The 23635-nt window shown below is 38.9% G+C and overlaps 3 protein-coding genes across 18 annotated transcripts in view; 2 read left to right on the plus strand and 1 right to left on the minus strand.

Annotated features, from left to right (window-relative positions):
- The window catches only part of mycbp2 (MYC binding protein 2), a 74932-nt gene extending 69546 nt beyond the window's left edge, over window positions 1-5386 (plus strand). For all 16 annotated transcript variants that reach the window (XM_024286584.2, XM_024286586.2, XM_024286590.2 and 13 more), the window contains 6 exons: window positions 413-601; window positions 676-783; window positions 876-1085; window positions 1157-1264; window positions 2408-2573; window positions 4145-5386. In XM_024286584.2, the coding sequence (XP_024142352.1) occupies window positions 413-601; window positions 676-783; window positions 876-1085; window positions 1157-1264; window positions 2408-2573; window positions 4145-4260 (897 nt within the window). In that variant the 3' untranslated portion in view covers window positions 4261-5386. The remainder of the gene's footprint in view (window positions 1-412; window positions 602-675; window positions 784-875; window positions 1086-1156; window positions 1265-2407; window positions 2574-4144) is intronic.
- Window positions 5387-9737: 4351 nt separating this feature from the next.
- On the plus strand, window positions 9738-17476 carry fbxl3a (F-box and leucine-rich repeat protein 3a). The gene is made up of 5 exons (XM_024286831.2): window positions 9738-9996; window positions 11603-11984; window positions 12103-12225; window positions 13457-13628; window positions 14344-17476. The coding sequence occupies exons 2-5, from the start codon at window positions 11604-11606 to the stop codon at window positions 14982-14984; spliced, it is 1317 nt and encodes a 438-aa protein (XP_024142599.1). The 5' UTR covers window positions 9738-9996; window position 11603; the 3' UTR covers window positions 14985-17476.
- cln5 (CLN5 intracellular trafficking protein) lies at window positions 16968-23406 on the minus strand. Its single transcript, XM_024285896.2, has 4 exons — window positions 22828-23406; window positions 21153-21327; window positions 20627-20852; window positions 16968-18921 (listed from the first exon to the last, which is right to left on the minus strand). The coding sequence occupies exons 1-4, from the start codon at window positions 22932-22934 to the stop codon at window positions 18434-18436; spliced, it is 996 nt and encodes a 331-aa protein (XP_024141664.1). The 5' UTR covers window positions 22935-23406; the 3' UTR covers window positions 16968-18433.
- Window positions 23407-23635: the final 229 nt, after the last annotated feature.

Consider the following 23635-nt stretch of genomic DNA (forward strand, 5'->3'; position numbering starts at 1 on the left):
AGTAAATGGTTGGACTCTCTTAAATGCTGACATATTTTAACAGACATGGAAAGAAATACGTTTAGAAATCAAATGTATTCTGTAGAACCCCTAAGTATTCAACCATTAGATCATTATTATTGGTTTTTTTGCATCCTCTGATGCTGTTAGCAGTACGCTGATGGGTCTGTAGTGAAATGAATGGAAAATATAAATCTGCACTGTTGAATTCTGGAACAACAGCAGCATATTCTCACAGTACTTTAAGATAAATGGAAAAATCAATATTTAGATTCAGAAGCTTTACTATAACAACAGATTCTTTAAAATGGTTGTTTAGCATTTCTGCTACAGTGAAGGGATTTCTCGTAAGCTTGTTTACTGTCACGTTGATCTGTTTCTTCATCCCAGCATCCTTGTTGTTTCCCGTCAGGAATATGCCAAGCTGGCCTGCTGCAGGACCCATCCCTGTGGACACCCCTGTGGCGGAGTCAAGAACGAGGAGAGCTGCTTGCCCTGTTTGCACGGCTGTGACAAGAACACGGGCTGTCTGAAGCAGGATGCAGACGACATGTGCATGATCTGCTTCACCGAGGCCCTCTCTGCTGCTCCAGCCGTCCAGGTAGCTCTGGCTTTCTCAGCGTTTACTCTGAAGCGTTTTGGAACATTCACCTGAAACTGTTGGATGTCCTCCAGCTGGACTGCAGTCACGTGTTCCACCTCCAGTGCACTCGGCGTGTTCTTGAGAACCGCTGGCTCGGGCCCCGGATCACTTTTGGCTTCATGCTGTGTCCTATTTGCAAGGTGTGATGCTTCTCAAAATCACTGCTCAGTTAATGGAGTCATTGATCACACAAGCTGCAAAACTAACTTTTACTTTTTTCTTGTGGTTTCAGAACAAAATCAATCACTCTGTGATCAAAGACCTGCTCGACCCCATTAAGGAGCTCTACGAGGACGTGAGGAGGAAGGCTCTGATGAGGCTGGAGTACGAGGGTCTGCACAAGAGCGAGGCCATCACCACCCCCGGCGCTCGCTTCCACAACGACCCCGCCGGCTTTGCCATGAACAGATATGCGTACTATGTCTGCTACAAGTGCAAGAAGGTGCTGGATGAGTGACGCAGAGTTTCACTTTGATGCTGAGGCAGAGACCTGATGATGTGCGTCTTTCACAGGCATACTTTGGGGGGGAAGCTCGCTGTGATGCAGAAGCAGGACAGGGCGATGACTACGACCCCAGAGAGCTGATCTGTGGAGCATGCTCAGATGTGTCCCGGGCTCAGGTTGGTACACTGCAGAAGAGATTGCATGAGCCAAAAATACCCAGCTTAGATTATTTTCATTATCTATTATCTGATCCTACAGAAAATGTAATACTGGGTTCTCTTCACTGACTATGACTCACATTTTACTGTATTTTAAATACATTCGGTAACTCCTCAAAGCTGCAGCTTCGATCATTAAATTAAAACTCTGAGGTGGCGAAATTAATTTAAAAAAACTGTTTTTGAAAGTTTGTCTATGCAGAAGAGTCAATTAGCAAACAAAAGACAAAAAAGCTGGATTTGTTGCTTATAAAGTTGCAAACATGGTAGATTCACGTCTATTATTATGCTTAGAAAATCCACATTTTTGTGATGTTAAATTATTCTATTTTCTGCCACACCTTATATATCAAACGAGGCTGAAATTGGCATCCAGCTTTTAGCTTCCACTGAACTGATTGTTAAAGGTAAAAGTTAAGAGAAAATTGTATTTTAATAGGTCTTTCACAAAATCACACACAAAGACAGTGTTTTAAGGCAGTTGCAGATGTTTTACAGAGGATGAAGGTTAACTTCCCTCAGAAGTTAAAGGAAACCTGAATCTAAAAAAAGGAAATCAGACGCCAACTTCCGCCTCAAACAGGCCGACCCATGAAAATATTGTCTAACATTAACCGGTCTGAAAAAGGTTTGCACTTCTGTAAAACGTTGTTCAGATGTTGGGGATGCCGTGCAAAAGAATTGGAATTTCTTTCTGGTTTTAAAAGCAACAAAAAAATCTAGTGTTGATTTAAACTGATTATAAATCTTGAAAATTTAATATTTTTGGTGTTTTTAGTAGATAATCCACTTGACCTTTTATTTTGTGTCAGCAGTTTTCTTTTTAGACCATCTTAGTTTTCTACAGCCCTAAAAACATTCTAGATTACTGCAGAAATGAACCCTAATAAATGTATATAACCTTAAAGAAACCCCTGAGTCACATTTGTAAATTGGTTTTTCATTTTTAGTCACTGTTATTTGCTGCTACCCAAAATGAACAAACATAAAAAAAACGCCAAATTAATTTTAAAAGCCCAGAAGAAAATTGGTTTTGGCTTCTCCAGGATTAAACTGAAAAAGTTCCCATTTTAACGCCTGCTGTATTATGTGTTGGCTCAGATGTGCTCCAAACACGGCACGGACTTCCTGGAGTATAAGTGCCGGTACTGCTGCTCTGTGGCTGTTTTCTTCTGCTTCGGCACCACGCACTTCTGCAACGCCTGTCATGACGACTTCCAGAGGATGACCAGTGTCCCCAAGGAAGAGCTGCCCCATTGTCCAGCAGGTGATTTCTAGTCCACCACAGGTCTACGCTCAGACTCTAAGGCCCGGCGTATACTTCATAGTGGTTGTAATTGGTAGGGAATGCTCCCCCAATGCCTGCTAAATGTGACACTATCATCTGCAATTGGGATTCAACAGCTGTAGTTCAAACACGTGCATGTTGTGTCATTTAACTTGAACTTGTTTTGAGCAATTAGGATGATGGAAGAACAAAGTCAATCCAGAAAGTTTCTGTTTCTACGTCGCAGGATTTTGAAGACCAAGCTGCTAATACTGCATTTTAAATAAAGAGGGGTTAGATGTCATTTCAATCTGACTCGGTTCCAAAAAAATAAAAAAAAGCATAATTTTTCTCTTCGTATTTATCTTCTGTTGTAACTAGAACTTCATCTAAATATGAATAAGATATGGAGCATGTGGCAAATTATTTATTTATTTTGTTAAGTATTTTCCAGAGTATAAGTTGCAGTTTTTTCATAGTTTAGCCAGGGGTGTGACATATACTCAGGAGTGACTTATTTGTGTTTTTTTAGACATAATTAGGCTCATATATTTGTTATTTTCCCAGTTGTCCTTTAGCAGTTGTTTCCTCTAATAACCGCTAGAGGGCGCTTTATCTGAGTATTAGTATTTGCTACAGACAGTGGGAGAAGAAGTGTCGTCCAAAACAAATATGGAAGAGAATCTTATTGTTTTTCTCTTAAACTTTGATATATTTCTTATACAATCAAAAGATTAGTATTTATTTATTTGTTTTTTAGTTACTCTGGGGTTCACAGATTAGTTCTGAAACATCAGACTTTTCTCCCAAAAGTGCGACTTATATTTGATTTTCTTCTTGATTAGATATTTTTTGTTCTCGTGACTTATACACCAGATAGTTATCTAATATGATGAGGTTTATATAATGCAAGAAAACCTGATGCATCATCTAGTTTTTCTGCACCATTAACCCTAAACTCATTTCTATAAACATCTTCAGAAAAACGGCATATAAAAAAAAACTCGTAACATATCACTTGTTGAGATTCACTTCCTGCTATCGCTGCACATGTCAACCGTGTAAAAAAAGGAAAATAGTCATTTTTGGGGGTTTTCACAACTTTTTTGCATGTTAAATCGTTTTTAAGGATGTATTCAGACTGGACACATTTGGTTTGCTTAAAGTCAACTAGAATTCGTTCCCCCTATAATCCAGAACAAGTTTTCTATCTGAATACACTCAAGATGCCCCCTGACGCATCTTTCGAGGTGCTCTTGGTTCCGTACCAAAGTCTCAGTAGAAAGCGTTGTGCCTGACGTCGATACAGATGTTCAAAATTAGTCCACAAAATCTAAAGTTTCATTATTTTTTTGTCTCGTTGCTTTGCCCCACCGTCGTAATTCCTGCCCAATGAGTGACGAGATCTTCAGTCACATGGTTTTGTTTACAAGCTTTGGTTCAAAACAGAAATGTCTGATAATAACCAAACACAAAGTTCAGGACTTGATCTGGACCAACAGTCTGAACACGATCTAAACTTTACTTGTTCCACCGATCTAAGGAGGTCATTCTGCTCCTCTCCGTCACAGGGCCCAAGGGGAAGCAGCTGGAAGGCACCGAGTGCCCTTTGCATGTGGTCCACCCACCAACAGGGGAGGAGTTTGCTCTGGGCTGTGGCGTGTGCAGGAACGCCCACACCTTCTAAAGCCCCACCCACCTGACTGATGGCAGTGTGTTTACTGTGATCAGCGGCTGCTGACCCCCAGCAGCGGCGACGCGTTGCTCCAACGCCACGGAGGCTCCTGGATGCTGGACCAGGTTTCTGCTAGACGCCTAAGCATACTCACGTCTGCTCCTATCCCACCATCAGTGTCCGGGCGCTGCTGCTGCTGCGAGAGGGAGAGCTGTAGCTCTTTGGGATTCAGAGGAACCCCAACGGAAGCAGAAAATTACAAAAAAAGAAGAAAAAAGACAAAGAAGAATAAACCAATTTAATAACCTGTGATGTGTTTGCATGCAGCCGTTGTATTCCCTCGGCTTCTATAAACGTTACACATCCCAGTCACTGAAATGTAATAAAGATTAAATATCAAATATGAAAGAATTTTGCTGAACTTTGGATAAGTGTGGGTTTGAATAAAAAAACACAAAGGATTGAGCTGTACTTTCAGCTTCCCAAGTATAAATTTAAAATATTGTTATATGTAAACATTTTTTTTCTTAATCTTGTACAGTATTGTACAAGTGCATCATGGGTGACGAACAAAAAAAAAATACATGAATTGGTGGATAAGACTGTTAAGAACGGAAGAAAATACTGTACGATTTACTTAATCCTGTATATAATGATAATATTCAAAATAGCTGTATTCCGAAATTGCTCTCTTCACTTCAGTTTCCTTTGATATTCTGGTTTATGTTTCGGGCCAGAACTTTTATTGAAGTGCAATACTAGGTGTGCCTCCTATTTTGAAGCTGTTTAACCTATGGAATGTATGTCAAATAAAGCCACTGTACATTTTTATACAGTAGATGGTCGTAATTTCCCCCCTACTCTAAATGTTTTCCTTCTGTTTGTCTGGAAATGAGGAGGACCCTGGCACCTGCAGTGAATGATGGGTGGTGGATGTACATCCTGTTTGCAGCTCTTATAAATATATATAAAAAAAGCACCAAAAGTCAGACATAAATACACAAAAGAAGGAGAACAAATTTGGGAGAAAACAGCTGCTGTTAAATAAAAAAAAAAAGCTTCATACTTGTGAATCTGCTCTGTAATATCTGTGGTGGATGGAGTTGAATGGTAATAAACCTGATTCTCTGTTTGGCAACGGTGCAGTGTGTCATCCTTACTGAGCAGCAATGTTAGTTCAAATAATAGATTTATGCAAAAGCAAATTCAATGTTTTAGCTTTTTATTTATTTGACTAAAAACTACCTATTAGACTTGATTGGTGCAATTTCTATAAGCTTTCAAAATATTATTTTGAGAAAAAAAATGCAGCAAATCTAAATCTATATTTGGTGTGACCACATTTTCCAAACATATTGGGAAAAAAAACTAACTTCAGATCCTCTGGATGTAGAAAAAACTCAAATCGCACAAGGGGCTCAACAGAATAAACATTTACTGAACATTCTAAAGCTAGATTTTTCAAACTTTGAAGCTAACTTTTTAACATACTTATGAACTAGATATATAGCATCACCTGCGATAATGCTAGTGTAATGCTGTAAACTGAATTTGGCTGCTAAAGATGCTGAAATTAATAGCTAAAAATGCTGAAGCTGATAGTTGAAAATGCTGAAATTAATAGCTGAAAACGCTGCAGCTGATAGTTGAAAACGCTGAAGTTGATAGCTGAAAATGCTGAAGATGATAGCCAGCTAAAATATTAAATGCCAAATTAGCCTAAAAAAACGAAAAAAAAAAACCCAAAAACCTTAATTTAGCCAAAACAGCTAGCATGTAGCTGAAATATTAGCTAAACTCTAAAATAGAATAAAAAAAAACTTAGTAAATGCCAAAATAATCCAAAGAGCTTGCAGACTGACAATTTTTAAAACTTTAAAACTGTAGCTTTTTAACATAATTATTCCAGGATTATTATTCCAGAACAAATCAATGTAAACCACACATAACTTTTAATGTTTCACTCTCCATAAAAATGTATTTTGTCAAAAATACAAGTTGAGTGCAAGATAACATCGGGCTATCAATAACAATAACATAAAATGATCTGGAGGGCCAGATCTGGCCCCCGGCCCTTGACTTTTGTGTTCATGATGCACTTCTGTAGTTTTGCAAATGTAATTATGATTTGCAAAAACAGTGGTAGAAAATAGCAAGTTTAGTTTGTATGAGTTGATGAACCTGATCGGTAAGCGGTAGGAAAAGGTGACTTCTCCTTCAAATTTGCAGGAGAGCAAGTGTTTCTAAAACCGTTCCCTCAGAAGTCACTAATTAACAAATTAATGAGGGAGATCTATACAAAACTATAACATTAATGAGGAAAAAGTGCAAAGAGACTACATTTTGACTCCTCAGTTTGTAGGAATGCTAAACATTCAAAAAACCTCCACTGGCTGCAGAAACTCATTACTGTACCATTCTCCAAAGAATAAAGCGCCAAACATTTCAAATTTCGACTCATCAGTGCAGAGAAGCGGTTTTCATCTTTCTACCTACCACATTACTATGTTTCCCTGCACACTTCGACCTTCTTTCCATGATTTGTCATTTAGGAACTTTCCCATAAAAAAACACTTCTGATCAAACTTCTCCAAACAGTAAATGGATGCATCTGAGTTTGTTCGGTGTCAGTCCTCAGTTGATTGTACTGATTCTGAAGAGTAAAAAAGATCGGCTTCCCTAAGTTTCATTGGTCAACCACACTGCAAATCCTCTATATCTCTTTGAGCTTCTTCCAAATACAATGAACATCTTAAAACTCCAGTCAAGTTTTGAAATCTTTGTCTGGGAGAGACCTTGATGATGCAGTAGATCCACCTTGTGTCTTGTTGCTCTGCTCAATCTTTCCATGGCTCAAAACCAGCAGTGGAGTTACTATTAGGCAAAAGTGGGATATTGCCTAGGGCACCCATCAATTTGGGGCACCCAACACAATATTATTAACTCTGTCATAAAAAACAAAAAACCAAATCACTTAAGTGACACGAGACTGATCATATAAAAGTGTTTCGTTCTCCCCCGTCCCTGTCTAGCAATGGACTATTCCAGGGGTCACCAACCTTTTTGAAACTGAGAGCTACTTCATGGGTCCTGAGTCAGGGTTACCATTTTGAAATAACAAAATTGCTTAGTTTGCCTTTAGTTATACATTATCAATAATGAATAATAATACTCTTTTATGTAAAGACACTGATTTCTCACCATAATTATCAACAATGACAACAAGCTAGTAAACAAATATCAATATTCAGAAATGTATTACTCTCAGTAATTGTTACATCTTCAGATAATCACTTACACTTCATAGTAAAAATGTCCCATTTTCACTATGTTGTACCATGTTAATCAATTAAGTAATGTTAAAGAAAAATCAACTTACACATTTTAAACAAATCTTATCACATTTTGAACTAATGACCAAATCTGCAGCGTTTCTAACAAAATTAATGATCTTTGAACTGGAGTAGGTCAGAAGTCACCTTAACTTATATAACGTTCATGTATCATGAACATATTTTTAACGTTTTCATTTTTGATCTATGTAAATGCAAGTGCAATGTAAAAAAACAGTACAAAATGAAAAATAATATAATAATATAATAAATAATAATAACAACCACTGAAGAGGGCCCCATTTTATTGGTCGCCTGGGGCCCCAAAACTGCTTTGTCCACCACTGCATAAAACTGTCTTCAACAGAAGCAGAGTTTGGCTAATCCTCAACCATGGGAAGCCTCCTACGCAGCGGCTTCTGTTCTGGGTGACGATGATAATCATTAGTACCTGTGTGGGGTAAGTGATTGATCATTCACAGATAATCCCAAAGGATCTTTGTGTGAGTAGATGACCTGATCCTTCTTTGTTCCATCATTAACTTGTTCCTCATGTCAGGATCAACTTTAGAAAACAAATGGTAAATGGTGATTACTTATAAAGCGATTTTCTACCTTCCTTTACAGTCCAAGCAGCATTACAGTCACACATGCACACACTGATGGCAACTCCGTTGCCTAAGACCGATGCCCAACCTACAGTTTAACTATCAGGAGCAATATGGGGTTCAGTGCCTTGCCCAGGGATATTTTGACACATGGGCGGGCAAACCAAACCTGCAACCTTTCAATCAGAGGTCGACTGCCCTGCATCAGACCTCTACAAGCTTTTAGTAATGCAGCATCTTCTGGAACACCACCAACTGAGGTGAAACTGATTGATTTCATTCTTCTTATTGCAATGTAAAACATCATAAAAACAAGTCTTTTAAACAGCATTAATGTTTTGTTTCATAATTATTTTAGTCTTAAACACTTGTTTTTTATTTACTTTATTTAGTAGTTTACTTTTTATTGTATTTTAATTGTCATTCTTCTACTGCTTAACTGTTCTAATGGACTGTTGACCTCTTGTCCAAGTTTTCAATGTATTTTTAAAATATAAAATTAAGGTTTTACAAGCAAAAGATGGAACACCAATTATTGCTTTGATTTTTTTATTTCTTAATTGGCAAGTTTTTTCTTTTTTAAATTAGTTTGGTCTACTTTGGGGTGTTTTAGGATCCAAAGGCCTGTAATACCCATCTAAAAACCCACTCCAATCATCTTTTGATCCATTTATAAAGCGTTCCCAGTGGTCTTTTCATTGTGATTTTGTCATATTTAGCCGAAATCAAAAAACGTGTCCTTTTCTTGGACATAGTTTCTGCAGAGTGGAGTTCATTAGAAATTTGGAATCAGAATAAAGCTGAGCAGGGAGCTTGTGGCCTGCCCAGCGTATTTTCTACATCCCAATAACAATATAATGTTGAAAACGTGGCATTTTTTGTCTGCTCCTGATTCACAATGATTTGAATAAAATGATTTGAATAAAGAAATATTCACAAATGGAATTTAAAGCTTAACCTGCCTTGCATATTTCCTCCATCGTGGGAAAAACGCTTCAAGAACACGTTAAAAACAGCATTTTCTTTGGAGTGGGTCTTTAAGACATTGGGAGATACTATATTAGCAAGGCTAGTAGAGGGTGGGGGGAAGGTTAATGCGATTGTGTGTTTCTCTCAGTGATTTGTGCATATTAAAATTAAAGCTGTTTTTTGGTTTATTATTGATGCTAACTTGTTTTGATGTACAGTGGGAAAATATAGATTACTTTTGTTTTTTATGTGTGCCCTCAAAGGAGTTACACCTTCTGATTAGTTAATTCTCTGTTCCAAAAGAATATAAAGCTGTGAGGATTGGAAGTGAAGGGAGTGTCGTTTGTTTGTGCCCAAGGTTGGGATAATATGAATAAAACACGTGATTTTATTTAAAGTCTGTCTTCTGTGATACCTTACACGGAAATATACATTCAAATATTATCATTTTCAGAAACCACAGCATTAGAAACGATCCAAGTTTTTTTTAATCATAAATATTTAATTGTTTCAAACCAGGTGAGTCCTCTCGTCAATACAGACGATCTTTACAAACAGCCATTTCGCATTACATTTCCCATGATGCATAGCTGCTGTCAAAACAACGCTTCGCCATTTCAGGTTAAGGAGGAATTAGGTCAGCCGAGTGGAGGTGGCAATTATTTTCCGTTCCGAACTATTATTTTATTCTTTCTGTCGTTTATTTATCGGTTTCCGATGCGTGTTTCCTGGTTCGCGCGGACGAGTTTTTCCTTGATGGGTCCGGGTTGAAGTGTGAAGTCAGCGCTCGAGTTTCCCTGCTAACAGCTAGCGAGCTAGCTGTGTGTGTAAACAACGAGGTAGGAGGCTTGGCCGACCTGTCTTTCCTTGCTGCAGCTTAACGAACACATACCTGCCGAACATGATATGAATATTTAATGACTCCTAGCATAGTAACGTGGCGGATAATTGCTTTAGAATTCTTAAAATTGAATCGATAAGTCTACGCTCATAGCACTTATGCTAACTTCTTAGCTAAACGGTTTAACTTAAGTGTTTGGAGGGTTACTTGGCGAATATTCCACGTTAGGTTCTCGTGAAAGCATCAAATAAACTATAATAATGTGAGGCGTGGTGACTAATTTACTCTTAAACTGCATGTTACATTGAAATGTCTCTGACTGAAGCTGACATGCGTCTGTCCTCAAAGCGTATCTAATTCCCGATACGCTACCTGTCTAGAGAACATGTTCAAGCAGGCGTATAGTTCATTTAAGCCTCATTTACCTGTCACTGAAGAATATTTATATAATTATAAAAACGTTTATTATCTTTTACCCTTCTAAACTTAACTAAATTATCCCATTTGTCTTGTATTTTTGCTGGAACTGCAGCTTTTTCGGTTGTTTACAAAAAAAGGTATTGAAAATAGTATTACCAGAAAAAGTATTTTGTGGAAGAAAATGATCATGTAAATTAATTGTATTAATATTTTTTCTTTATATAATTACTTAGTCTATAATGTAAGATGTGAAGTATGAGTACCAGGCAATTTTCTGCTCTATTAAGTCTCACAGCAACATTTTTCATTGACTTAAAAGATGCAATAATTCTGTTTTCTCCAGATAATTCAAACTGAGCAAATAAAACATATTTTTTTATGATTAGTAGATAATATATCCACTAGAAAGCTTAAACTCTGAATGCTCTTTAGTTTCTACATTTTAAAATTTTCAGCCAAATCTAATAAATTATCAGAATTTCTGTCTTTTGATTTTGTAAACCTTTTTTATTGATTAACATTATGATAAAATCGTTTGTCACTATTATTCCAACCATATAAATGATAAACACTTAATAAAAATTATTTTTTTTAAACTAAAATGATGTCTTAAACTTAAAAATTGAGGGGAAATTTATATTTCAAAATAAAGGTGGTTGAAGTTCCACTGACTTCCATTATTAACCAATTGTAATTGTCAATGTAATTTATAGAAACTGTTTTAAAAAGTAAAACTCGTTAAATTTCTCATCTGAGAATCACTATAATAGCTAGACTTAGGTTGTGTTAAAAAAATCACTTAAAGTGAAAACAATAATTGAGACAAATTAATTATTAAAAATTGTTTTGGTGGTTATCAAGTGTCCAAAATGAGCTGGAAAAGATGTTTGGTATAAATGAAGCTTCAGCGTGTTTTCATTTTTCGATATGAATTGGAAATGATCCTCCTGATCAACAGGCTCCACCTTAACGACACAGAAGACGAAGGCTTTTTTTTTGCTTTTATCGTTTACTTTTGTTTTGTTTTCTTGAAATACTTTTGAAATTATAAACAAATATTTTAACTTTTGTTTGCAGAAATAACAGAAAATGATTTTCATTGAAATGTGGTTATGATGAGTTTTGAATGGCTTTTATTTAATTATCAGTGTTCTGAGACGTTGTGCTTCTAAAATGATTTTCAGAATGAAACGGGTGAAAGGAGGAGAGGAGGGCAGCAACGGCTGCTGCAGTAAAAGCTCGCCAGAGGCGTGCAAGAAGGTGCGGAAAGAGCTGAGCGAGGCGCCGGAGGCGGTCCTCGCCAGGGACGCGTCGGAGTACGACTGGTCCCGGCTGCCCCAGGAGCTGCTGCTGCACATCTTCCAGTACCTGCCGCTGCTGGATCGCGCCTACGCCTCCCAGGTGTGCCGAGGGTGGAACCAGGCCTTCCACATGCCGGAGCTGTGGAGATGCTTCGAGTTTGAGCTTAATCAGCCGGCCAGCTCCTACTTAAAAGCCACACATCCAGACCTTATAAAGCAGATTATAAAAAGACACTCCAACCACCTGCAGTATGTCAGCTTCAAGGTGAGATTGCGGCTCAGGATTCTACTTATCTGGACTTCAATATTTACTAAAACCCGACCGTTTGGAGAGTGTTGTTTTTAATTCTTAAAATAATATTGACTCTGTTTATTCCTGCCAGGTTGACAGCAGTACAGAGTCTGCAGAAGCTGCATGTGACATCCTCTCACAGTTGGTGAACTGCTCCCTGAAGACCTTGGGGCTCATCTCCACCGCCAGACCCAGTTTCATGGAGGTCCCCAAGGTAGAATAAACACTTACAAGGACCATAATTGTTTATTTTAATGTCAGTTTGCAAAGTAAAAAACAAACTATCCACCGTGTTCCTAAATTCATGGCTTCTGTCACGCAGTCAAGGTTGTCAGAAAAAGATTGATGATATTTGCAGATGCATTCGCCTCTCATGAACCTTCGGCAGAAAAACTGGAATGCTGTGACCTGGAAAGCAGTCACACGTGTTGGTGTTTGCCAAATACCTTCAAACGACGACGTCGGCGCACAAGCGTGTGAGCAGCCTTTAGAAATGCAGAGAGCCGGGGCTTTATGGATTACCTGCAAGGGACTTTTAAAGTCCCCAACCCTGTAAAAGCCCCGCTCTGCTTGGGGAGAATGGAACTACTCTCACACAGCTACAGCTGATTATTTTTTTTCTATCTTATGGCGATTTTGGCCAAAATCTTAAAACCTGTGTCATTTTCTTGGACATAGTTTCTGCAGAGCGGCAGGAGTTCATTAGAAATTTGCCTCCGAGTAAGCCCACCCCACTTCCCACCACCCACCTGTTTGCATTCTCTTCCACTAGCTTACAGCCCCGTAAAGGGTAAACAAAGAGGGAAGTTGGAGGCTGACTCCACCCACAGCCGAAATTTGAAAATCCAGTCAGAGGGACCGGGCTTGGGGGCTGGACTGTTATCATTACTGGAGCTGCAGATCATGACGTCAGACTTCTGAAACTTCCATGGTTTGACCAATCACAGAATTCAACAGTAATACCTCAATAGAACCTTAAGGGGGCAGCACACAGACGGTTTTTGACTATATTTTCAAGAATTAAGCAAGTTTATTTTAATTTATCAAACATTTGGCAATGACCAACAGACAGCACTTTTAAAGCCCCATATATAGAGAACAACAACCACAAAAAAGTTGATTTAGGGTTTGGTTACCCTTTAAAAACAAAAATATGATTTTCATCAGAGTTGGTCTTTGATCTTGTCATGTCCTCTCTGCTGATTCTAAATGTTCTTAAATACATTTCCACTTAAATGCTTTTATTTATTCCCCATTGAAGTTGTTTTAGCTTATTGCTTATTGATTCACATTTTGTAAATTTAAATGAGAAGAATCAGGAAAACATCTGTATTTCCTCCAGTATTGTCAGAGTTGCTCGGATCGATTCAGTTTTGGATCAAAGATTTTCTAAATTACAAAAGTTGTGAAAACTAATGTGGAGATTTTGTCTTTTTGCCCCACAGTCCCATTTCATCTCCGCTCTGACTGTGGTGTTCGTCAACTCCAAGTCGCTGTCCTCACTAAAGATCGACGACACCCCTGTGGACGACCCCTCCTTGAAGGTGCTGGTGGCCAACAACAGCGACACCTTGAAGCTGCTGAAAATGAGCAGCTGCCCTCATGTCTCCCCTGCAGGTACGCTTTGGTTCTTGATGGTTAGATTTTGTTTTTTTGATGTAGAAGGTTTTTTTTCAGCAGGGTGCTTTCTGACGTTTAGGAGAAGGAAAACTCCTTATCTCTCTTTTTTTACTTAATCCTTGAGAAAACCAAATGTTTTTTTTTATTTTTTTTAAAGTTTATTTTTGGTGGCCCACAATCTATCCACACATCTGGTCGATCACAATCAATGTATTGGGAACCTGTGTGTCTTTAAAGGCCCACTCCAGTAAAAATCATGGTTTTGGGTGTTTTTAATGTGTTCTTGTGGCATTTTTCTAAAGATGGAGGACATATTTAAAAAGATTAGTTTCTAATGAGAAACTTATTTTCCATGCAAAACTTGAAGGCAAATTTCTGTTGAACTACTGCCGCTCCCGTAGAAATTTAATTCTAGAAAACGACACAGATTTTTAAGTTTTGGCTAAAAACTACCAAATCCTAATTAAAAGACCACCGGGAACGATTTTACAGTAGATCAAGATTTGATCGGAGTGGGACTTTAAATTAAATCCGCCTAGCCTTGAATTATTTCTGTCTGTTGCCAAGCAGTCCTGTGATTTCCTGATAGTTGTTTACATTTGTGGTTTCTCATGCAGGCCTGCTTTTTTCCTGGAAGGCTGCTGAAGTTCTGAATGAAGTGGAATAACAGGATTTCAGTGTGTTTGAATAAATGCTTGTGCTGTGCCTTCAGGGATCCTGTGCGTGGCGGATCAGTGTCATGGGCTCAGAGAGCTGGCGTTGAACTACCACCTCCTCAGCGACGAACTCCTGCTGGCCCTGTCCTCTGAGAAACACGTCCACCTGGAGCACCTGCGCATCGACGTGGTCAGCGAGAACCCGGGCCAGCACTTCCACACCATCAAAAAGAGCAGCTGGGACGCCATGGTGCGCCACTCCCCCAAGTTCAACCTGGTCATGTACTTCTTCCTGTACGAGGACGAGTTCGGCCCCTTCTTCAACGAGGAGATCCCCGTCACGCACCTCTACTTCGGACGCTCCGTCAGCAAGGAGGTTTTGGGCCGCGTGGGGCTGCACTGCCCCCGGCTGGTGGAGCTGGTGGTGTGCGCCAACGGCCTGCGGCCGCTGGACGAGGAGCTGATCCGCATCGCCAAGCACTGCACCCAGCTGTCGGCCATCGGGCTGGGCGAGTGCGAGGTGTCGTGCAGCGCGTTCGTGGAGTTTGTGAAGATGTGTGGCAGGAGGCTGTCCCAGCTCTCCATCATGGAGGAGGTATTAATCCCCGATCACAAATACTCCCTGGATGAGATCCACTGGGAGGTGTCCAAGCACCTGGGCCGGGTCTGGTTCCCGGACATGATGCCCACGTGGTAGAGGGCCTCCAGCGTGGCACGTGGGGTTAGTGTTGAACAGCCTGCTCAGCTGTAGTAAACAGAGTACTTGTAGACTTTCTGTCGACACTACGGATACTTTCCTCGCCCGACACGGAGACAGAACTCTGCGAAGCGGCTTTTCCCTTCATTAGAGGAAAGCACACCCGCTCATTTAGCTGTGTGGACTTCAGCTCGGCTGTGTTTAGAGAGATTAGCGAGTGCGGAAAGTTTTCTTGTCTGAACGCGGTGGAGTGGATGTGGACGGCGAGGTGCACGGTTGCATGTTTTCTACACCACCTTTTGGCCTACATTACTCCACTCAGACACCGACTCTTGTCTCTCTGTGGTTTGCTCTTGGAGAAAGTCAGCTAGGAGCAGCATGAGACGGCTTTTGAATCATCAGGCGTTCCTGACGGTTCGTTTTTTTTTTTTTTTTTTCAGAGGAGTGGCTGGCGACGCCTCTTTCCACACACAAACTGAAGTTAATGGCAGTGACGGATATATGTGTATATAGGTCTTAATGTTTGTGATGTGAAGGTGTACAGTGTTTTTTTTCTTTTTTAAGTCTTTTCTGTGTGTATATTAGCTCAACACTATTTTCTTGACGCTTCTGTACAGACAAACATACGCACCTTACATGGAAACCAAATGATAGTCAGGACGAGCGCGTCCCGCAGCCAAATGGAGCAAAGCTTCTGCTGATCGTTTATTCTGTGGATCACAAAGTAGTAAAGCTGTAACTACCAACTGGAAAAACGGGATGTAAATACGATCAACAGGACTGTATGAGTCTGAGAGGTACGCAGTAGTTTGCTGCCCTTTTGCGGGCGGATCAGCTGAGCTTCAAATCATTTAGTTTCTTCTGCGATTTGCCCCTCCCCTTTCATCCGCGTGCAGGTGAGGACGCCGCTTTCAGAGAAGCTATGTGGTAAATCAAATCAGTGAAACGCTTTTGTTTTCTTTTTCCTTTAAGAGGAAAGTTAAATGCGTTTGTATATATATAAATATATAAAAACGCTGTGTGTTTGATTATAACAAGTAGAAATCCTTTATTTCACCCTCTGTCTGGGTTCCATGTCTGCTTAACCTAACGGGCTAGAGCGAATTATCCTTCAATAGTTGGAGCTTTTTTTATGCTTTAGTCGCTAAGCGGTGTAATTTATTGATTTGGCAACTGTTTTATTGGATGACTATGTTTGTAAATCAATGAAAGGAAGCAGGATTTTTTCTTTCTTTTTTTTTGTTGCTAAAGGTGCTTGGAAAAGTCCCGTCCTGCAGGTTTACCGAAGTTTGTGTTGCACCTGTGGGTTTGTCTGTGCAATCAGATGATCTGATCAAAAATCAACACTTTAATCTGGGAAATGTTGGATTGATTAAAGAAAAGTGGGTAGAAAGTGCATTTCAAGGGTTGAGCTTCTAGAATTACATGTTATTCTCCATCTAAGTTTTTTTTTTTTTTTTGTCTGAAAGCGTTTTAATAGATTATTAAAACAGCAGAAATCAATAACATACAAAGCTGTATGTTATGTAGAATTGTGTAAAAACAGATTGTTTTGCTACCGTACATCATTCCCTGACACTGAAGTTCTGCTCTGCTCTCCAGGATGTACAGCAGTGGTGTCAAACATACGGCCCACGGGCCGTATACGGCCCTTCATGAAGAGAAAAAATATAAGGATGTTTAAAAAAAAAAGCAAGTTTCTAGCCCATTCCTGTGGCAAGTTATAGTTCTTTAAAGAAATGGCTGCAATGCACAATTCTATCACTAGGGGCAGCAAAGGAAAAGAAAGCCGGTATAACAAGAAATAACCAGCATTTCTTTGCCACATCTGGGTAACATGCAGTTTGGTTCCCTGCCAGCCTCACCGCTGTTAAGTTGCTATAAAAATGATCAGACGTGACACCACGATTACCAAAATGTCGAGGTCAAGACTATAATACTTGGTGATTAGGCTACTAGGCTGTTTGAGGCATTTTTTTCCACAAAAAAACAAAACGAAGCTACAGATTAGTTGACCACAGGCTTATTTTACTATTACGTTGCTGGTCCGGCCCACTTCAGATCAGACGGGTTGAATGTGGCCAGTTTGACACCCCTACTGTAGAGCCTCTGGATGAGTTCTCTCCTCTTCATCGCACTTTCATGCCGTCGGTACAGACACATATCAGCTAAACGCTTTGTAATCAGAAATTCTTCATCTGCAATTTGGATTTTTCCTGTTTGTGAATGAAAATATTCAGTCAGTGAAAAGGTTCAAGTTGCAGATGAGAAGCAGCAGGTATTCAAGTCATCTTAATCAAACCCCTCATCCATATTTGTTTGGAAATGTCTGTAATAAATAACTAAATCAACAGTTAACCAGCGCTGATTGTGACGCCCTTTTAGTTTGGCTTCTGTACTCGGGAAAAATGTTTATTTTGCTTTACTGGACACTGGTCTGAATTGACATACAAACATGTGGTCTTATAATGAAATAAAATGACGTGAATGTACATTATTTGTTGTTTCATTATTGTTTTTACCTGTGACAGTATTGTTTTCTTGCATCGTTCAAGAATATTATTTTTTATTTATTGCTGCACTTGCAGTTTTTTTTTTTTTAAATTTCCAACATTTTAAAAGAAATCAGAGCAAAAATGAACGATTCTATACATTCTAAATGCACGTTGGGGTTACCAAAATTCACCAGGTACATTTTTGGGAGTTTTTGAATATATGATGGGGTCAAAATTGTTGCTCAAACGCTCAGTAAGAAAGAAGAATCGGTCCTTACAGTCCAGGACTGCTGTGGGACAAAACAAATAATTTATTCCAATATTCAATTTTTCTTTGACAATAATCCCAATCCAAGTTAAAGCAGTTTTGGAACGGCTTGAAAATGAACAGGATGGAAAAATATTGAAATCATTGTAGGAGTTTTAAGAAGGCATATTGGTGAAGCTTTGGTGCAGTTTTTAAAAGGAAGATGGACCTCATCTTCAGGTCCGTTGGGTTGCTTCGCTCTGCCCGTCACTCATCGATTAGTCCCCGCCCCGTTCTCTCCCAGGGCTATGAGGTCATCTCGAACGTGCAAAATGTCTCTGGCCAACAGACTATTTCATGCACAAATTCCTGTTTCACTATCAAATCCTTCCTTATTAAAATGGAAAACGTAAATTAAAAGACAAATCCAAACAAGCTCTTAAAAATGACTTTTCATATTCAACATTTTACCGTTTTTTTTTTTTTCATTAAAAGATTTTTTTATTTCCAAATAGGTTTAGATATAAACAACAAATGATTTATATTTGTGCATAAAATAATTGCTTTTTTTTTAACATTCTTGGATATGAGAAAAGTGCTGGATCGAACATAAAAATTTAAAAAAGCAAAAAGAATTGTCCTTTTTCTTTGTTCTCCAGTGAAAAAATGAATTAAAAACCCTAAAAACTCTCCGTCCTCCAGGACTCTTAAGGTAAAGGCAGTTCTTCGTAAACTATCTGCATGTACGGATACTTCATGGGCAGATGCCAGTACTCAAAGTTGTAGTAGAGATAAAAAGTCTTGTCCATCACGATCTTCTTGTAGGCCTCCAGTAGGCTGAAGGCGAAGTCTAGGAATGACTGGTGCGGCCTGAAGGTGAAGTAGAACTTGCGGATGTCCGCTGCCAGGTTCTCCAGCGCAGGCGTTCCGAATATGGCGCTGTCGTTGCCCAGGTAGGTGGGCTCTCCGCTGTACAGGTAGATCTTGGTGTAGTATGTCGGCGAGCGGCTGGTCAGTTTGGCGCCCAGCTCCTTCAGCTTCCTGTAGGTTCGGTGGACGAACTGAGAACAGTCGTAGGACTCGAACCACACCGTGGAGTTGGGGCTGGGGTCGGAGCGCACGGTCCAGGTCTCATAGTAGATTCCAGTCTGGTTGTCGAGCTGCACCCACTGAGCCATGTCGTTAAACTGACTCCCTACGGAGAAAAAGATGTTTATGTCCCTTTAAGCTGATTAAAGGGAAAAAATAGTCCCGTGACTCCTCCGGTTTGTCTAAAAACTCAGATGGAGACTGGAGGGTCTCTGTATTCGCGGAGGTCTCTGTTCCCTAACCCCCATGAATATGGAAGGAACTCTGTAAAGGTGATTTATACCATCAAATCCTTCTTTAGACAGCAACCTCATCACATTAGAATGAATTTCACAATTTTTTTATTAAGCCAAAAATTAAAAAATGTTTTTATTTTGGAAGCAGACACATATAACATAACTTAAAATGGTATAAAATGTTTTTTTTTATTGAATAAAATCAGATAAAGGTGTGTTTAGTTTTTTTCAGTCAAACGTTTACTGTAATTTCATGACGATAAATGAAAATGACCAAATGTCACTCTTAAGCGTGAAACACAATAGATTTAAAACTTCCTTTAGATATCCCCAAAGGAAGATATTTGATGTGAATATGGATTTGGATATTTCATTGAAGACTGTCCAAAATTCCCCATTTCCTGTATTTTTCTTAATGCAAAAATAAAAAAAAACTATGTATATAATTTGTTTTTTATGTTTGCATGAATCTGGTCATAGCTCTATATGTCAAATACTTTGTTTAAGTTTAGAAAAACTCACAAGTTCAATGGATGCAAGAATTGTGACTAAATTCTAAATAGGGGTTCTATGTTTAAATGTAACTTAAGATGTTTTTTGATCGGAATAGCTTTTGATTTGATTAGATAAATTCAACAAATGTTCATTTCTTTAGAATCTATCAAATGTTGTGGAACTCTGTTGTGTGTAAAACTGTGGAACAGTGCAATTTAATACTGTTATCTTTACATTCAGAGTTTCTGAGAAGACAGACTTCAAAAGGACAGAGAAGGAAACTCAGGGATGTTTGTTACCATTAGAGGTTTTAGAATTAATGATTCAACCCGTCTGATGAGTCTCATGGCCAGGTGGGAATTTAACCCAGACTGCATGACAGTTTGCATTCATCCTACCTTGTGCTTCAATGGTGAGAATTTTATTTTTATCCCCAGTTTAGACAGGCCGACTATTACAGGCTTAAGGACACTTATGGAGATAACTCTTAGAGGACACGCCTCAGTCCTTAGTCACAGCTGCCCTCATGGGTGGATACGGGCGAAAATATTCAGTAAACCCATAGAGAGGAAATATTAAACTCATGTGAATTCTTCAGTTTTTCTACCCTTCTATACTTCAACATACCCCTACCACATGCATGACAATGGTACGTTCCATTTTCATGCCGCCCCTTCATTTGAATTTGATCGCTTTAAAGATTGGAATAAAGCAGAAAAGTAACAGACGAGAGAATCTAAAAGGAAGGAATGAAACAAGTGGAGGAATCGAACTGTTTAGACTTCAAACTTTATTTTTTTAAATATATTTTGCTTCATCATCTGGACAAAGACAAGCTCCAAGAAGGGAACTTTCCCTCTAAAATAAAGCTTTATCTACCTCTCATGATGGTCAATTCTCAATTCGGTACGTGCGCACCTCCCCTGGAAGCTGTCACCATGACAACGTGACACACCGCGTATCAATTAATTCATCGCGATGATATGACAGCCCTAATTTCGTATTTATCACCACTTTTCTTTCTTTCAAATGACGTCAGTGAACACTGTGGGGTTTTCTCGGTCATTTACAGTCTCTTACCTGTGACTTCCCCTATTTTCTCCAGGGTGCCGTTCTGTAACCAGTGCAAGTCATCGATGCCTTCAAAGAAGCAGGCAGCTCCCTGGTTGCACCAGAACGGTGCGGGCGCCTCTGGTCTGAGGTGAGGGAAGGTGCAGTTGCCCAGCTGGAACAGCTCGTACCACTCCAAGGTGTAGTTGGCTCCTGTGTGTGAACTGCTGAAGCCGATGGCATCGTGCATGATGTGCTGCAAACACAAACACATGGGAACTGAGCAGAGCTGTGCTTTGTGGACAAAACCACCCAGCTGCACTTCTAATAGATTTGATTTCCTGCCATAAACTGATCCTCTAAGAGGAACTGGTTTCAGAAGATCATCTGACTCAGTCATCTGTACAAATGTATTTACTTTTAGGTAACAGCTACCACTAGAACTTCTCTCTTTGACTCCACTAAATGCACCCACAGTGTTGCATGTTTTAGGTTATTTCTTGCAGAATAGTGATCTGCTGCACTGATAGAGTATTTTCGTGGAAAGAACACTTACAAATTTGCCCAGTAGATCGCCGTACTTAAATTCCCACACTGGCGTCTGCAGCCTGAACACGGAGATGACGTCGTCATCTCTCATGTAAGGTATGCGTCCATCTCGGTCTCCAGTTGGGCAGAACGGGTACAGAGCTTCACAATAAGAGTCTGCAGTCGGACGATGGTCAAAGCGTCTGGAGGAGAAAGAGGAGATGATGATCACAGAGCCTTTTGGACATGAAGTTAATTGATTTTATTGAGAAAATCCGTAGCACTGAGTTTAACTAAGATGTTATTTTACATCTAATTTTATTTGATTTAACTTTTATTTATTCAGCAAAGGCAGATTAAGAAAAAAAAAAATCATATCAATCATATCAAGAAAATTCAAATTTTGAGTTTTCTCTAAGTTTTAAATGCTACAGTAGCATTAAGGCTGTTTCACTGATTCTTCAGTATGTTTTTCTGAGGAAATAGTAATCAAACATTTGATCTATGACCTACAGATTAAATCATTATGGTCAGCTCCATCAAAAGATTTCTGCCTGTACTTTTTCACTTGTAAGAATAAAAAATATATATATTCAAGTGTGGTATTTCTGTTAGACACGAATGGGAAAATATCCTATTCCTTCCAGAACTCTATCTTTGAGAAATAGTAACCTTGAGTAAAAAACAAAACAAAAAAATATTTATTTTCACCTTAAACTCAGCTTTTAATTGTCATTATAGTATTCATCCTCCATTAATCTATTTTAAAGCGTTCCTAGAGGTCTTTTTTAAAGTAATAAAGTAATAACTGAGTTGGTGTGGTGCAACCCCGTCCCCCTTTCCCCTCTCCGTTGTGAAGAGTTGGCCCGGCCAGTGCATTTTTTATGACACAAATATGCTCTTTTTCAAACAGCATCTTGGGTCTGCTCCTGATTCACAACAATTTGCATAAAGAAATACCCAGAAATGCAATTTTGAGCATAAATTTCTTAATATACGTCGTCCATCGTCAGAAAAATGTCACAACAACATAAGAACAACAAGTGAGTCTTTCCGTAGTTTAGGACCAAGTTACTAATTTAAAATAAATTAATTGTGGTAATTTATTATTCTATCATTTATTTTTTTTTAAATAATGCATAATCCATATTTGGGGAAAATATTCATTTGTTTAGCTGAGATATTTAAGGGTTTTTTTTGCCTTCATTTAATTCTGAAAGCAAAATTGCAATGCATATATTTAGCATTCAGTTTCAGAAGTTATTTTTTTGCAACTTCTGCAACTAACATCCGGGCATTTTTCCTCTTGTTTGGGCAGCTTTCTCAAATTGTTTTGGATGATATTTCCTACGTTAGCTAGGAACTTTAATGTTTTACACATTTAAGCCTTCTAAATATTTGCCAATGTTTAAAATGTATTTCAAAGAAATGTGACTAGTTTGACTTCACAGTAAATCAATATTAATTTAAAAACAGTTTGTATTTGAATGACAGGTGTCCAGAGTTTCGTGAGTCACTTGAACGCGTCACAGCTTTCCTAACTTGCCGTTTTTTTAAGACTGTGAGACTTTCAATGCTCCACTTAAATGTAGTAACTCACAAACTCAGTTTAAAACCCGGGAAAACAGAAAAACACAAGCGTGAAAGAGCTTGGATAAACTCCAAACGCTCGGTCACATGATCCAGCACCGCAGATGTCCTACCTGTACGGTACGGGCCACTGCTGCCGTCCGTGAACCCCGAATCGAACAGCCGCTTCGAGACACAGCAGAAGCTCCAGAAGCACAGCGAGCTCCATGTGGGGAAACATGAAGACCCAAAGAAGTCAGGAAGAAGTTACGAGAGCTGCTTTTTCACTGGGACTGCCATCTAAGCTCACTTCCTCAATGCTGGTCACGTGGTTTTGTTGAGTCACATGACATGCCTGAAGAATAACAACAAAGTTCTGAACTGTGGGGTTCATTAGAAAACATCCACATGAGAGCTTAACATGAGTTTTTTTTTTTTAGATATTATATTAATGATTATTCATGAATGTTAAATTCTTGATCAGTTTCTAAAGCAAATTGTTAAATATTTATAAGCAAAACCTAAAAATGTGGGTATTTTTGATAAGAAAATACTAGTGACTATTTAGCTACTGTATGTAGTGAAATCATTGAGTGAAACTCTGCAAAAAAGGTCATTTAAAATATTTGTATAAAAAGCTCTTTCATCTAATATTCACATAAGAGTTTTAATCTGAATTCATTTTCATTTTGGATGATTAATCGGTTTGTTTTAAGCATAAAAAAAAAAAACAGACCAAGAAATAGATACAGAATAACACATCTATTTTTGTAAATCTATCTATGCAAGGCGCCAGAGCTGCCAACCGTGATCTCCATCAGCATCCTGACTGTCAGCAGAGGGAAAGCTGAGGCCTACAACAGGATGTTCAGAGCTCTGCTTCTCTGTGAAGGTCATGACCTCATCTGACCACAGGCAACTCATTGTTGTTCTTCGGAAAAT

This window comes from Oryzias melastigma, linkage group LG21, assembly GCF_002922805.2.
Source record: "Oryzias melastigma strain HK-1 linkage group LG21, ASM292280v2, whole genome shotgun sequence".
NCBI lineage: Eukaryota > Metazoa > Chordata > Actinopteri > Beloniformes > Adrianichthyidae > Oryzias > Oryzias melastigma.